At 63.5% G+C, this 12,122-nt stretch overlaps 2 protein-coding genes across 2 annotated transcripts; both read right to left on the bottom strand.

The window, feature by feature from the left end:
- Window positions 1–1,532: 1,532 nt before the first annotated feature.
- Window positions 1,533–5,146, bottom strand: LOC145715733 (epididymal-specific lipocalin-10-like). Its single transcript, XM_081796536.1, has 6 exons — window positions 4,852–5,146; window positions 4,048–4,187; window positions 3,662–3,732; window positions 3,302–3,413; window positions 2,227–2,318; window positions 1,533–1,850 (listed from the first exon to the last, which is right to left on the bottom strand). Exons 1-6 carry the CDS (start codon window positions 4,960–4,962, stop codon window positions 1,822–1,824), a joined length of 555 nt encoding a protein of 184 aa, XP_081652662.1. The 5' UTR covers window positions 4,963–5,146; the 3' UTR covers window positions 1,533–1,821.
- Window positions 5,147–5,906: 760 nt separating this feature from the next.
- LOC145715749 (epididymal-specific lipocalin-6-like) lies at window positions 5,907–10,998 on the bottom strand. The gene is given in 8 exon segments (XM_081796574.1): window positions 5,907–5,921; window positions 6,418–6,443; window positions 6,666–6,767; window positions 7,028–7,138; window positions 7,424–7,485; window positions 7,665–7,673; window positions 10,056–10,195; window positions 10,428–10,998. Coding segments are annotated over 8 exon segments (555 nt in total). The 5' UTR covers window positions 10,518–10,998.
- Window positions 10,999–12,122: the final 1,124 nt, after the last annotated feature.

Below are 12,122 nucleotides of genomic sequence, written 5' to 3'. Positions count from 1 at the left end.
TCTCCCTGCCCCCGCCCCCGCCCTTCTCCCCGCCCCCGCCCCCGCCCCTGCCCCCGCCCTTCTCCCTGTCCCTAGCACAGCCCTTCTCCCTGCCCCCGCCCCCGCCCCTGCCACCGCCCTTCTCCCTGCCCCTGCCACCGCCCTTGCTCCCACATGGATGCCAGCCACTGATCAAGGGCCTGAGGGCCTACACGGGGTGTTTATTTTATTTCTAATTGTTGTTCCAATCCCCGACCCTGACACCCTACCACAATGTCTCTTCCACTTCTCCCTTATCCTTTCTCTCCTCTTCTTTTTAGCTGTGATTTTACTTCATCACTGTTGGTTTATAATCCATATTAATCTTCAATAAAATTTTTATTTACTTTACGTTGGACAATTCCTGCGCACTGGGTACACTCACAATGCTGTGAGCCACGCCACAGAATATTGGTGCAGAGTATCTCAGCCCCCGAGGGACACCGTGTACCCGGAGCCCGCCCTCCCCATTCGTGCCCCCGCCAGGCCCTGGGATTCCCCCAGTCCGCTTTCTCTTCGTGTTCCGTTACCTACTCTGGAGGTTTCCTACAAGTGGAATCTCTCAAGAGATACCTCTGGGTCTGCACCGACTTTTCAGACGGGACAGATTCATTTTCGTACTTTGTGGTCGCTTGAAATAGACTGTTTGTCCTTTGATATTGAGATCACAATGGATTAGAGATTAGGTGGGAAAAAAGAGGCCCCTTCGGTGACAATGGGCACGGTCTCGGGGTGGAGACCCCCGTTTGTGCTGTGACACCACAGCCCGACGCCAGCCAGGACACGGCTGGTCCCCCCGTGGCCCAGACAGAAGCCGGGAGAGGCAGAAGGCCGGACGGTCACACCGCAGAGGGGAGAGCGTCCCTCACGACCCAGGGGCAGAAAGGTTCACGGGCCCCTGGGCCAAATAACGCTCCAAAGCCAGTGCGTTGCCCGGGATGGAGACCAGACCCGTCCCAGTCCGTGGGAGCAGGCGTCAGAGATGCGGGGCGTCCCGGGGAGGGACTCGGGCAAGTGAAACCCGAGGGAGGCAGCGCTGGGCACCTTCAGACCGGCAGGTTTCTGGTCTGGGGACCGGCAGCCCAGGTCCCCCACCGCATCAAACTTAAAGCCAGGCTTTCACCCCTTGGCAGGATGTCCCTTCCTCCAAGAAGCCCTCCCTGACTGCTCCTGCCCTCCCTGGGACGAGTCAGAGCTCTTGCTATTTTGCACTGGTCTCTATGTACTTCTCGGAGCCTGTGACTGTGCCTGGGTGACCACACTGGTGTGTGCCTCTCCCGACAAGGCAACGAGTCTCTGAAAGTACCTCTGCCTATTTTGCTCACTGCCCTCTCGCCAGCAGCGAGCACATGCCTGGCGTGTCACCGGTGCTTATAGGTGTTTCCCGAAGGAGTGAGAGGCTTCCTGGGGAAGTGGGGGGTGTCGGGGAGCGCAGGGAGCGGTGCACAGACTCACCGCGGAGAAGACACGCGGCGAGGATTACGCTGGACCGGTGCGAGGTCTATTTCCCAGCAGACAGGAGGTGACAGCCCTTCTCGGCTGTGGCGCCTGGAGGGCACGAGCTGACGGGCCACGACTGGCATCTCCCTGCCGGCCAGCACGTGCCCTCCTATCCCCAGCTCCTGAGGATCGTCAAGGATCCCTCTTGGGCTAGAGCCATGGTCCCTGGCCTTCACCCCATCGGCGGCCTGGGGTCACCAGACACCTCTCAGCAAGCCGCGGGATGCAAACTCCAGGAACCGCAAAGAACGCTCCTGGGGTCTCGGAGGACCACGAGCGACCCCAAAGTAAAGGTGGTGGCCCTCAGGGCAGGAGGGCGTGAGCACAGGAGGCTGTGGAGGGAGAGGGGCACTGAGGGGGACTGCCGGGTGGGGGCCGGTCTGCCCACCAGCGTTCTTTTTCTCTCCCCGGTGTCTCGTGTGCTGGTGTGGGACACTGCCCGGGTCCTCCAGCCACGGCACAGAGGCCAGACCAGACGGGCTGCCCGGTGCCCCCTGCCCACGCCCTTTGGCAGGACGAGCCTCGTGCTGATGCAGGACAGGGCCGTGGAGGGGGCCACCTCCCACGGGGCCTGGAAGAGACCGCTGTCACCCCTTCTCTCTCTGCCCCCCATGAGCCGACCCTAACAGGGTGGTCGGGCCAGGCATGGTGTGGACCTGGACAGTGGCGGGGGGCGGGGGGGGGGGGGGGCTCCCGACCACACGTCACCGTCTTTCGGAAGAACGGTCACACCATCGGCGAGCTCCAAAGTCTCACATATGTCTACGAATCTTTTCATGCTCGGGAAGCTGGACGTGTTCCTTCTGCCTGCGGCCGGAAGCACAGTCACGTCAGTTACGAGTCCTGGTTGCGTGGGCTGCACCCCGACCCCCACGGACACCGCCAGGCCCTGGCAGGACAGAGACGAGAGGGCGCTGCCACGGGAGGCAGCGGCAGACAGGTGATGGGGAAATGTCCTTCTGTCCCCTCTGTGCCCCGAGGCGGGCGGGTGTCCCCAGCGAGGCCCTGGAGACCGGCTCGGGTAGTCCCGTCTGCTCACCCAACCCCTCTGGCCGCAGCCCGTCCCGCCCCCCCGCCACCCCACCCCCATGCGTGCCCTGCGTGCCCCGTGCCTGGAGGGGGTCCTTTCCCGACCCCACTCCCTTCCGTACCACCCCCGCCCGGCACAGAACGTCTCCCCACCTGCCTTCCCTTCACCACCTCCACCTGCCCCCCGCCCCCAGCTCCCCCATCCTGCCCTCAGCGCCAGGGCCTGAGCCTCTCGTGGATGGTCAGCCCCACGCCTGGCCTCTCCTCCTCCGGCCTGCCCCCCTGCACTGGCCTCCCCCACTCACCCCTGCAGCAGCCACCTCAGAGACCTGCCCACGTGGTCTCCAGGCTCCGCCCACCCACCTGCCACCTGCCGCCAGCCAGCCCTGCAAGGGCTGCGACCCACGGTATGGACTGCCGGCGTCCTCCCAGATTCATACACCAAAGCCCCAGCGCGATGGTGCGCGGGGTCGGGGCCTCGGGCGGTGCGCAGGGTTAGCTGGGGTCCTCGTGACAGGATCAGTGCCCTGGTAAGAAGAGGAAGGGACCGGAGCCCCCTCCCCAACACCTGACGCGGTGAGACGGCGGCCGCCTGCAGACCCCGGACCCCCAGCGGGTGGGCGCCCTGAGCTGTGAGGATCGGTGTCGGTCGTGGGCGCCCTGTCGCAGAGCCCGAGCTGCGGCAGAGGCCTCCCTCTGAGCCTGTGCCCCTGCGTCGCCCCCTTACCTGCCCCTGCACCCCCCCAGATGTCACTCCCTTAAGAACAGTAGCATCTTGGCGGTCCGGCCGGCAGGGCCCAGGCGCAGGTGGACCAAGACGTAGCTGTAGTCGGTGGACAGCACGTGGAAACCCTCCACCCCCTTCACCGGGTGGGAGAGAAGCTAGGCAGGGGCGTGCGGGAGGGGTCGAGAGCCCCCCGCTCCCGGGGCCAGGGCCCGCCTGACCGCCCCGCGTGCTGGGCGCCCATCCCGCCCCCGCTCCCAGGTTCCCTTTGACCGAGCGGCTGCCGGGGACCGCGCCGGCAGAGGCGTCCTGTCCCGCGTCTGGGTGACGAAACCGGGGGGCACTGCCACCCCGGGCCTCCCTCTCCCGGCCCCGGGCTCTCATACGCACGTGTGTTCCTGAACACCGCCTTCTTCCCATCTTTCCGAAGAAGTAACGTGTGTGACCGGCACCCCTGTGACCTAGGGGGACAAGGCGGGGGGCCCGTTGCTGGAATTTTCCAATTTGGACCGGGACCGGTCCCACAGCTTAAGGGAAACGGTTCGAACACCCAGCACCTGCTGAGTGACCGCGTGTAGCGTGGGAGCTTCTTCCCAAATCAGGCTTTTGAATTTTAGGGGCAGGAAGTGATGGGTTTCAGGGCTGTGGGGACCATCACTGTAGGCTTTCCCGGTGATCTGGGTCCGGCACCCCCACCCGGCTGGGAAGATGCCCCAGGCTGCCGTGGCCAGGGCTCTGGGGAGGCTGTGCTGGGCCCCCCGCCCTGCTCCACTCACCGGCTAAAGGCCAGGACCACCTTCAGCTGGCCCACTTTGTGAACCTTCACCGTGGATGCCCCCAGCCTCCTCCTGTGTCTGCCAGGCAAGAACCCCTGGCCATCGGAGATGACAAACAGAATGTACCAGAACCCTGAAAACTGTACAGAGCTGCTGGGGAAGGCGCTCCTTCCCAGGCTCCCAGCCAGGCTCCCAGAACCCACCGGACAAGGGATGCCTCCCAGACACCCAGCCCGCGTCCAGCACCCACGGACCCACACGGCCCCCGGTGAGGGGCCCTGGCCACCAGTCCGGGCCATGGTGGGCGGACGCCAGACTGTCTGGGGGTGCGGGGGCTGGGCACTGGGAACCGTGTGCTGTAACTTCCTTCCCGTGCAGGGCCTCCAGGGGGGCCCCATCCCTCTGATTTCCTGCCGCAAACCCACCGTCCCAGACAGGGCCACAGCCCGCTCAGCCTGTGCTCGCAGCCACCCCCGCTGGAGGGTTCCACCTGCCAGCCATCTCCCCGTTCCAGAACACGTCCTGCTGATTCCACCTCTGCCCACCTAGCATCTCTGGGTGCACCTGCCTGGGGCCCTGCGCCCTACCCACCCCCCATGGCCGGCAGCTGCTCTGGGAGAGGCCGGGGGGCAGTCCCACTGGGCTGGCAGGGGCCTGTACCGGAGACTCCTGCCAGCCTCGGGCACTGCCCAGGGCCCCGGGAAGGCCCTTGGAAGATTTTTAGGGAGCGATCCCTAAACGGACCATCCCTGGCCCCCACGGCCTGGGTGCCTGGCTCGGGGGACAGCAGGCCTACGGCTTTACCTTGTTCCAGTTGAGGTTGTGGGCCCCCCTGGGCAGCTGTTCCTGTGGCCGGGACCCCATGGCCAGCACAAGCGCCAGGACCAGCGTGGGCACCAGCCTCCCCTGTCCCATCTTCAGCCTCCCTCTTCGGCCACCAGGGCACTGAGTTTAAATCTCCCCACCCACCGACCCTGCCGTGGCCGTCCAACCAACCCGGAGCCTTGAGCCGGCCTGGGGTGGGCCGATGGGGAGGCCGGGGGGCTTCGGGCCCTCTCCCGCCCCGGGCACAGAGGGCCGGCCCAGGTGCTCAGCCTGGTCGGTGCCACCTGCCTGGGAGGCCCCTGAAGACAAAGCCATCGTGTTCCCGAGGCCACTCCCCCCAGACCTCAGGTCACCACGTGTCCCCTGGAGCCGTCCCTCCTCACAGAGGGAGCCCTGGGCCTCTCACAGTAGCTCCCCACCCCCGGAAGAGAGACAGCAGCCAGCTGGTGTCACTATGAGTCACTTCATAAGGTTATCCGCGTGTGAGAAGCAGGACCTGACTGCAGGGTCGCCCTGAGCAGGTGCTGATGGGGGGTCTGCCTGAGCAGGTGCTGACGGGGGGTCTGTCCCGAGCAGGTGCTGACGGAGGGGGCAGCCGGTGTGTGTGCACAGGCACATGGGGTGCGTGTGCGTGTGCGTGCAGCTCTCCGGTATGTGCCCGCCTGCCCCGTTCCTGGCGTGCACCGCCCTTCGCCGTGAGGGACGGGCAGCCCCCACCCCAGCTTCTGCCAGGACCTCAGGCAGGGCCCCACCAGACCACAGGAGGCCCCACAGGCCAGGCCTCTGCAATCCTGGGCCCCTGCCCTTGCCCCAGAGCCCTGCCCCGGACACCGAGGTGCCCCAGCCCGGCACCCCGGTGGGCACCAGTGCCCACCTCGTCGGCCCAGCACCCTGTCCGAACTCTAACCGCAGGCCTGCCCCCACTCGGGCAGATGACCCTCCCATCAGCCCGGGGCTGTGTGACCCCTCCCTGGGGAGCGGCTGCCTCCGGCCAGCCCCCACGCCCCGGCCAAGACCCGTGTGCGCGGGTCCCCCTACCCAGAGGGACTCTGCCGAGGGACACAAGTGCAGGCCGGCCCTCTCGCCCCCGAGCTGGCTCTCTGTGCCGTGTGGTTCAGCCGGGGTGTGCCCACCGCACCCTATCCTCTCCCTGTGCGGCCCGCGCCCCACGCGAGCGGCGCCCCGTCCATCTCTGTCCGCCCTCGACACTGAGCCCAGCCCAGCACACGAGTGAGAGGCAACTATAGCGGTTTGTGGAATCGCTTTATTTGGAAATGCAGCAAGAGTCCCTGGGAGCATCCGCCCAGCACCCAGCACCCAGCACCCAGGTGGCTGAGCAGGTTGCCCGTGCCTGGCCGGCCTGGTCCGGACACGGTGGGCACTGTCCCTGCTGGAGGCCGAAGCGTTCACTGAAAACCAGGAAGAGCACTGGGGGACCCCAGGTTCACCCCGAGGGGCGTCTGCCTCCACCCGGGTCCCCGGCCCCTCACGGCTGCAGAGCACTGGGGTGTAGGACGTGGGGTGACGCTCGGGAAGCCAGCTTACCTGGAAGGCTTTGTGCGTGCAGGTGACTGGAGGGACAAGAGGAGCCGTGAGGACGGGCCCACGACCTCACCCGAGACGGGGCCTCCCCTGCCGGCCTGACTTGGGCCAGGGAGCAGGTGACTCCTTGAAGAACTAACCACCACCCCCCCCCCCCAGTCCTGACTGACTCACTGAGACCGGGAGGGTCCCCGAGACCAGCGGAAGTGAGCCGGTTCTTGGGCATGGGGGCGGCCCCGAGGGACACTCACGGTCCCGCTGCAGCGTGGCCTGCTGCTGGGACAGGAAGCCCAGGCCCCTGCTCCACCTGGTGAAGAGGCGCACGGCCTCCTGGCTGGCCAGCTCCGTGCGGCCTGCGGGGCAGGAGGGGACCCTCACACCTGTGCCCCCCCCCCAGCCGCCCCTCCTGCAGCGGTGGGGGGGAGCGCAGGGATGAGGCTCCAGGCAGAGAGGGCCATGGCGAGGCGCCGGGTCCCTGGGGGCACAGGGGCCAGCCCAGGCGGCGGGGCCCTCTCTCCAGCCCCGGACCCTGGGACGATGTGCTTCCCGCACAGCCAGCACGGCTGCGGCTGGCAAGGAGTTTGTGGGCGGGCCCGAGGTCTCAGCCACTCACTGTAGAGCTCCACGGTGCTGAAGGCCTCGTCCTTGAACTCCAGCTGGGTGAAGACGATGGCGTAGTCCCTGAAGTTGGTGCCCAGCACCCGGTAGTCTAACACGCCCAGGGCTGGCAGACACGGGAGGCCCCCCGGCAAGCTCAGAGCCCCAGAGCCCCGTGGTCCCCGGGTCCCCGGTGACGGATGGCCAGCTGGCGAGGGCCTGTCCCAGCTCATCCGGGGTCACACTCCCCCGGTCCTGTCCCCACGGGGGCAGAGGGCCACTCCCCTGCACACCACAGAGGGAGTCTGGGGGTGACCGATCCCTTCCCCTTCCCGCAGTGCTGGCCAGGCGAGCGAGCCCATCCCCAGGCTGCCCCGCACCCCGTGGGACACTGTGGAGGCTGTCGCCTTACAGGGGTTCTCAAACACCCATCCAGAGTTCTATCTTCGCAGCAACACTGTGCCCACATCACACCTCTCCAGCCTGGAAAAGAGACCGTCCGTCCTCAGCTCAGGCGGTTAAGGGTCCGACTCCAGATTTCAGCCTCAGGTCATGATCTCATGGTTTGTGGGATCGAGCCCCGTGTCAGGCTCTGTGCTGACAGCGTGGAACCTACTTGGGATTCTCTCTCTCTCCCTCTTTCTCTCTCTGACCCTCCCTCACTCACAATTTCTCTCCCTCTCAAAATAGGTAAATAAACTTTAAAAAATTAAAATTAAAAAAATAAAATAAACAAACAAAAACCCTTCTCAATGTTATAAGAAAAATTACAAACTGGGAACTATATTTGCAACTAATTTTTATCACAGATGAGAGGCTAAGATCCCAAATAACTGAAGGGTTCTTACAAACCACTAAAAACACACCTAACAGAAAAATATGCCAAGATACGAACAGGCAGGGGAGCCTGGGTGACTCGGTTAAGCGTCCGACTCTTGATCTTGGCTCAGGTCTTAATCTCAGGGTTGTGAGTTTGAGCCCCGTGTTGGGGAGGAAGCACACAAACCACGCTGACATGTCCCAGGATGCCCCTGGCCCCTGCCCTTAGAGAAGGTACGTAAAAGTTGACACGGGGCCATCTCTTGCCCATCAGATGGCAAAGAAAAAAGAGTAAGGGAATGCCCGGGGCAGGCGCCAGTTCAGGGGACCGGCCACGTATGACGTGGAGCCACGGGGACTCCGAGAGATTTATCCTTCAGGTAGACCCCTGAGCCCGCTCCCCAAAGTGTGTTTCCAACTGCAAAAGATTGGAGACCCCCGTCTGCCCAGCAGCAGGGCACTGGCAGAAAGCCTGCTGGACCAATACGCAGCTGTAAAACACAGCAGAAACTTAACAGGAACCCATGGGGGAGGCGAAGGAAAAAAAAAAAGAGGTTAGAGTGGGAGAGAGCCAAAGCATAAGAGACTCTCAAAAACAGAACAACTGAGGGCTGATGGGGGGTGGGAGGGAGGGGAGGGTGGGTGACGGGTATGGAGGAGGGCACCTGTTGGGATGAGCACTGGGTGTTGTATGGAAACCAATTTGACAGTAAATTTCATATATTAAAAAAAAAAAACAGAGCAGAGCGCCTCCGAAAATGTGACATAGAGTGACCGTGTGACCCCGCGGTCCCGCCGCTTCGAGCGCCCAGAACCGAAAGCAGGATCTGAAGGGAGACTTACACACCCACGTTCACGGCAGCGTGATTTACAAAACCAAGAGGCGGAAGCTGCCACGTGCTCCGGCCACACCACGGAACGTCAGCCTCAAAAAGGAGGGGAATCGCGGCACCTGCTGCCACGTGGACGAAGCTGGAGGACCCCGTGCTGAGGTCAGCCCGTCACAGGGGGACACATCCTGTAGGAGTGGACGCTCACCGGAGGCCCTGGAGGAGTGGGAGGGTGGGGCTGGGGGAGGGGAGGATCCACACGTAACGGGACAGAGTCCACTGGGAAGATGAACACGTTCTGGGGACAGACGGGGGGACGGCTGCACGACAGTGTGAATGCGCCTGACGCCCCCGAACTGTGTCCTTGAAAGTGGTTAAGATGGCCATCTCTGTGCTGCATTTATCTTACCACAATTTTTAACAACTCAATAAAGACAGAAGAGAATAAAATGGAAATGTTCTAAGAGAGAGCAGAGCCTGTGTGGACAGATACAGAGAGGTTCCCGGCGTGCGTTGCTCAGTGACACACGTGTGCTGGCGTGTGGCCGCCCGTGTCGGAGGAGCCGCCACGAATCACAAGCATGGGTCACCTGCAGGGAGGGGACCGGCTGGCTGGGCAGGTGGGAAGGACCCGCTCTGCGTACCTTTGGGGACTCTGATTTCTGAGCCATGCAAATGCACTTCGTATCCAAAGGCCAACAGATGAATTCCATTCCATTCCATTCCATTCAACTCAATTCAATTCAATGTAAGAGGGCCCACTCGCAGTCCTGGTGGGGAGCGGGGCTCGGCACCATCCGTCTTTCCAAACCAGCGTCTAGCCGCGGTCCCCAGAGGTGCAGGTGACACAGCACCAGGAGGCTCTGCTAATCAGTCACACCAGAGAGCGGACGCCGGAATGGCGTCCCAGCCCCGCGGCCACCCCCGTGGCCCTTACGTCCACCCCCGTGGCCCTTAGGTCACCGGTGGCTTTTCACAGAGCCTGAGGCTCTCCAGACGCCTAGCTTCTGGATTTGGATGTCTGATTCCGCCAGCCTCGCCGGGACACAGCCAGCCACGCGGCTTTGTGGCCCACACCGTGGCGCGTGTGACCGTGTGTGCTCGCGGGGCCAACATAGCGGGGCCGCCATCAGACCCCAGACCTCCTCTGTCCTTGCTCGTCCCACGGCCAGGCCCGTCCCAGCGGGACCCAGGGCCCCACGGCTCCCGAAGGCAGACGCGGGTGTGGGAGGAAGGTTACCAGCGGCTCCGAGACACCACGCGCGAGCCCACTTTAGGCGGCAGCTGAGGGGAGGCCTTGCCCCGAGAGGCCTCCAGCATCCACCATGATCCCACCCAGAGGCCCGCCAGACCTGCTCTCCGGGGACATAGGCGCACAGCGCACAGCTCGCTCACCTGTGCCTGGAGGACAGCATTTTCAGATTGTTTTCTGCAGTAAGGGTCACCACGACACCCTCGATGTTCTTCGTGGCCTTCTCCACCGCAAAGCCCTTCTCACCGGAGGCCACGGCGAGAACGTACCAGGACCCCAGAAGCTGGGAGGAGAGGAGCAGGTGAGGGGGGCTGGGTCCCCCAGCCCCTTGAAGGGCCTCTTTGTCTGGGAGTCCAGGGCCCCTGACCCAGGCTGACCCGTCCCCCCGTAGCCGGTGCCGGTCTGGGCCGGCACCGGGAGGGTAACCCAGAGACTGCGGCCCCACAGGAGGGGCCTGGGCCCCTAGGACCGACGGGGCTCGAGGCCAGCGCTGGCACCAACGGATGGGCCGTTACCTGCCTCGGGTCCAGCCTTCCCAGCCACACAGCCTGGGCGCAAGGCGCTGAGACCGACGTCAGAAGAGCAGTGAGCAGGACGCTCCCCATCTTCCGGAAGTCTGTGCACCAGCACACCTGCCGCGGGGCCCGGGGCTGCGCAGTCCCTCCGGCCCGTGTAAACCCGTTCAAACGTCTCTGCGTGGGTCACTGTGGGCGGCCACTGACCACCAAGACACCACGCTGGCCTGTCTCCTTGCAAGATGGTGACATTTCCCGAGGGGGTGGCATTATTATTCAGTGGTGGCCCCTGTGCCCTGCCCCGATGTGCTGGAGAATGGGGATTGGGCCCCGGGGAGCGTCAACACTGCCGTGCCAATCCCTGCTTCTGTCTGCTTCCTTCTGTTGGGCGGTTCCAGAATGGGCATCCTAACCCCGGTCAAACCACTGACACCACTGGGGATCCAACGCTCTCCCTTGCTCAGTCTGGGAAGGCCAGAGACCCTGGTCTTTAACCGTGGCTGGCAGCAGACCAAAGTCAAGACCAAGGGAAGGAAGGCACAAACAGTTCTTCTAGAAGCTGCACTTCAGATCTTTTGTCTCAGTCATTAAAAATAGGAAAAAAAAAAAAAAAAAGCTCCCACTCGTTATTCTGCTCTGCTGGCCTTGGCCTCCTGCCCCCACACACAGTCAGCAGCCAGCCCGGAATGTCCCGTTCCTTCTGCCCCTCCGCTCCACCTGTCTGGACTCGCCCACTCTCCGGCCAGGCTTGGCCTGCTGCCCCCCACCTCTGTACTCCATGACCCGGGCCAGGCCCCACGGGAGCCGCACATCCCCCAAGTTTCCGTGAGAGTTCTCTGTGGGCCTGGGTTTCTCACCTCTGGGTCATCTGAACCCCTACCTGGGAGCAGAGGGCAGAGGGCTTGGCTGGATCTGTCTGAGCCCCTGAAATCCAAGGGGAGGGGGCCGGCAGGATCCTTCCCCCGGGGGTGGGGGTGGAATGGGCAGACTACATTTCCAATGGCTTTGCCAGTCGGCTTCCAAGGGTTCTAACACCAAAACAAGGGAGACGCGGAAGGTGAAGGAAAGATAAAGCCACGTGTCTTGCCAGGTCTAAGGACTGACCCCTGATGAGCCACCCCCTGGCCCTTGGTGAGCCCCGTGGGGAAGGTGGACACAGGTAAACCAGCCAGCCCCGGCATAAACGTGCAGCTAAGCTCCCACTGCCCCGGAGCCCGGGGAGCCTCGGGCCTCGAACGTGGATTAGGAGGGCCCCTGACTGCCAGCTTCTCTGACGCCTCACAGCCGGAGATGACACACAAGGACAAAAATATCACCCTACTCTTCAGAGTAATCCTATTTGCTGTTTTTTCGCATGGAGATTCCTGACAAAACATTCGGGGAGACTAAGGTGAACGGAGAGAAACACAGCAGAAGAAAAAGGTAACAGAAGCCCCACGACGCTTCCTGCATTGGGACCCCAGGCGGCCTCCCTTAGTGCCCCGGGGCTGGCATCACAAAACCGCACACCGGGCGGCTTACGCGCAACAGACACTGATTTCTCCCAGTTCTGGACACCGGGTGTTCCAGTCAGCTGTGCCTGCAGGATGGACAAGGGCGTCTCGTTGTCCTCACGGTGGGGGGACGTGGGGGGCTCCGGCTGCGCCGATTCCCCTCATGGGCACGCCGCCCCCATGGCCTTGTCACCTTCCAAAA

This window comes from Panthera onca, chromosome C2 (genome assembly GCF_046562875.1).
Source record: "Panthera onca isolate mPanOnc1 chromosome C2, mPanOnc1 haplotype 2, whole genome shotgun sequence".
Classification (NCBI taxonomy): Eukaryota; Metazoa; Chordata; class Mammalia; order Carnivora; family Felidae; genus Panthera; species Panthera onca.
Note: the sequence above shows the minus strand (reverse complement) of the source record. Positions and strands in the feature narration are given on the sequence as shown.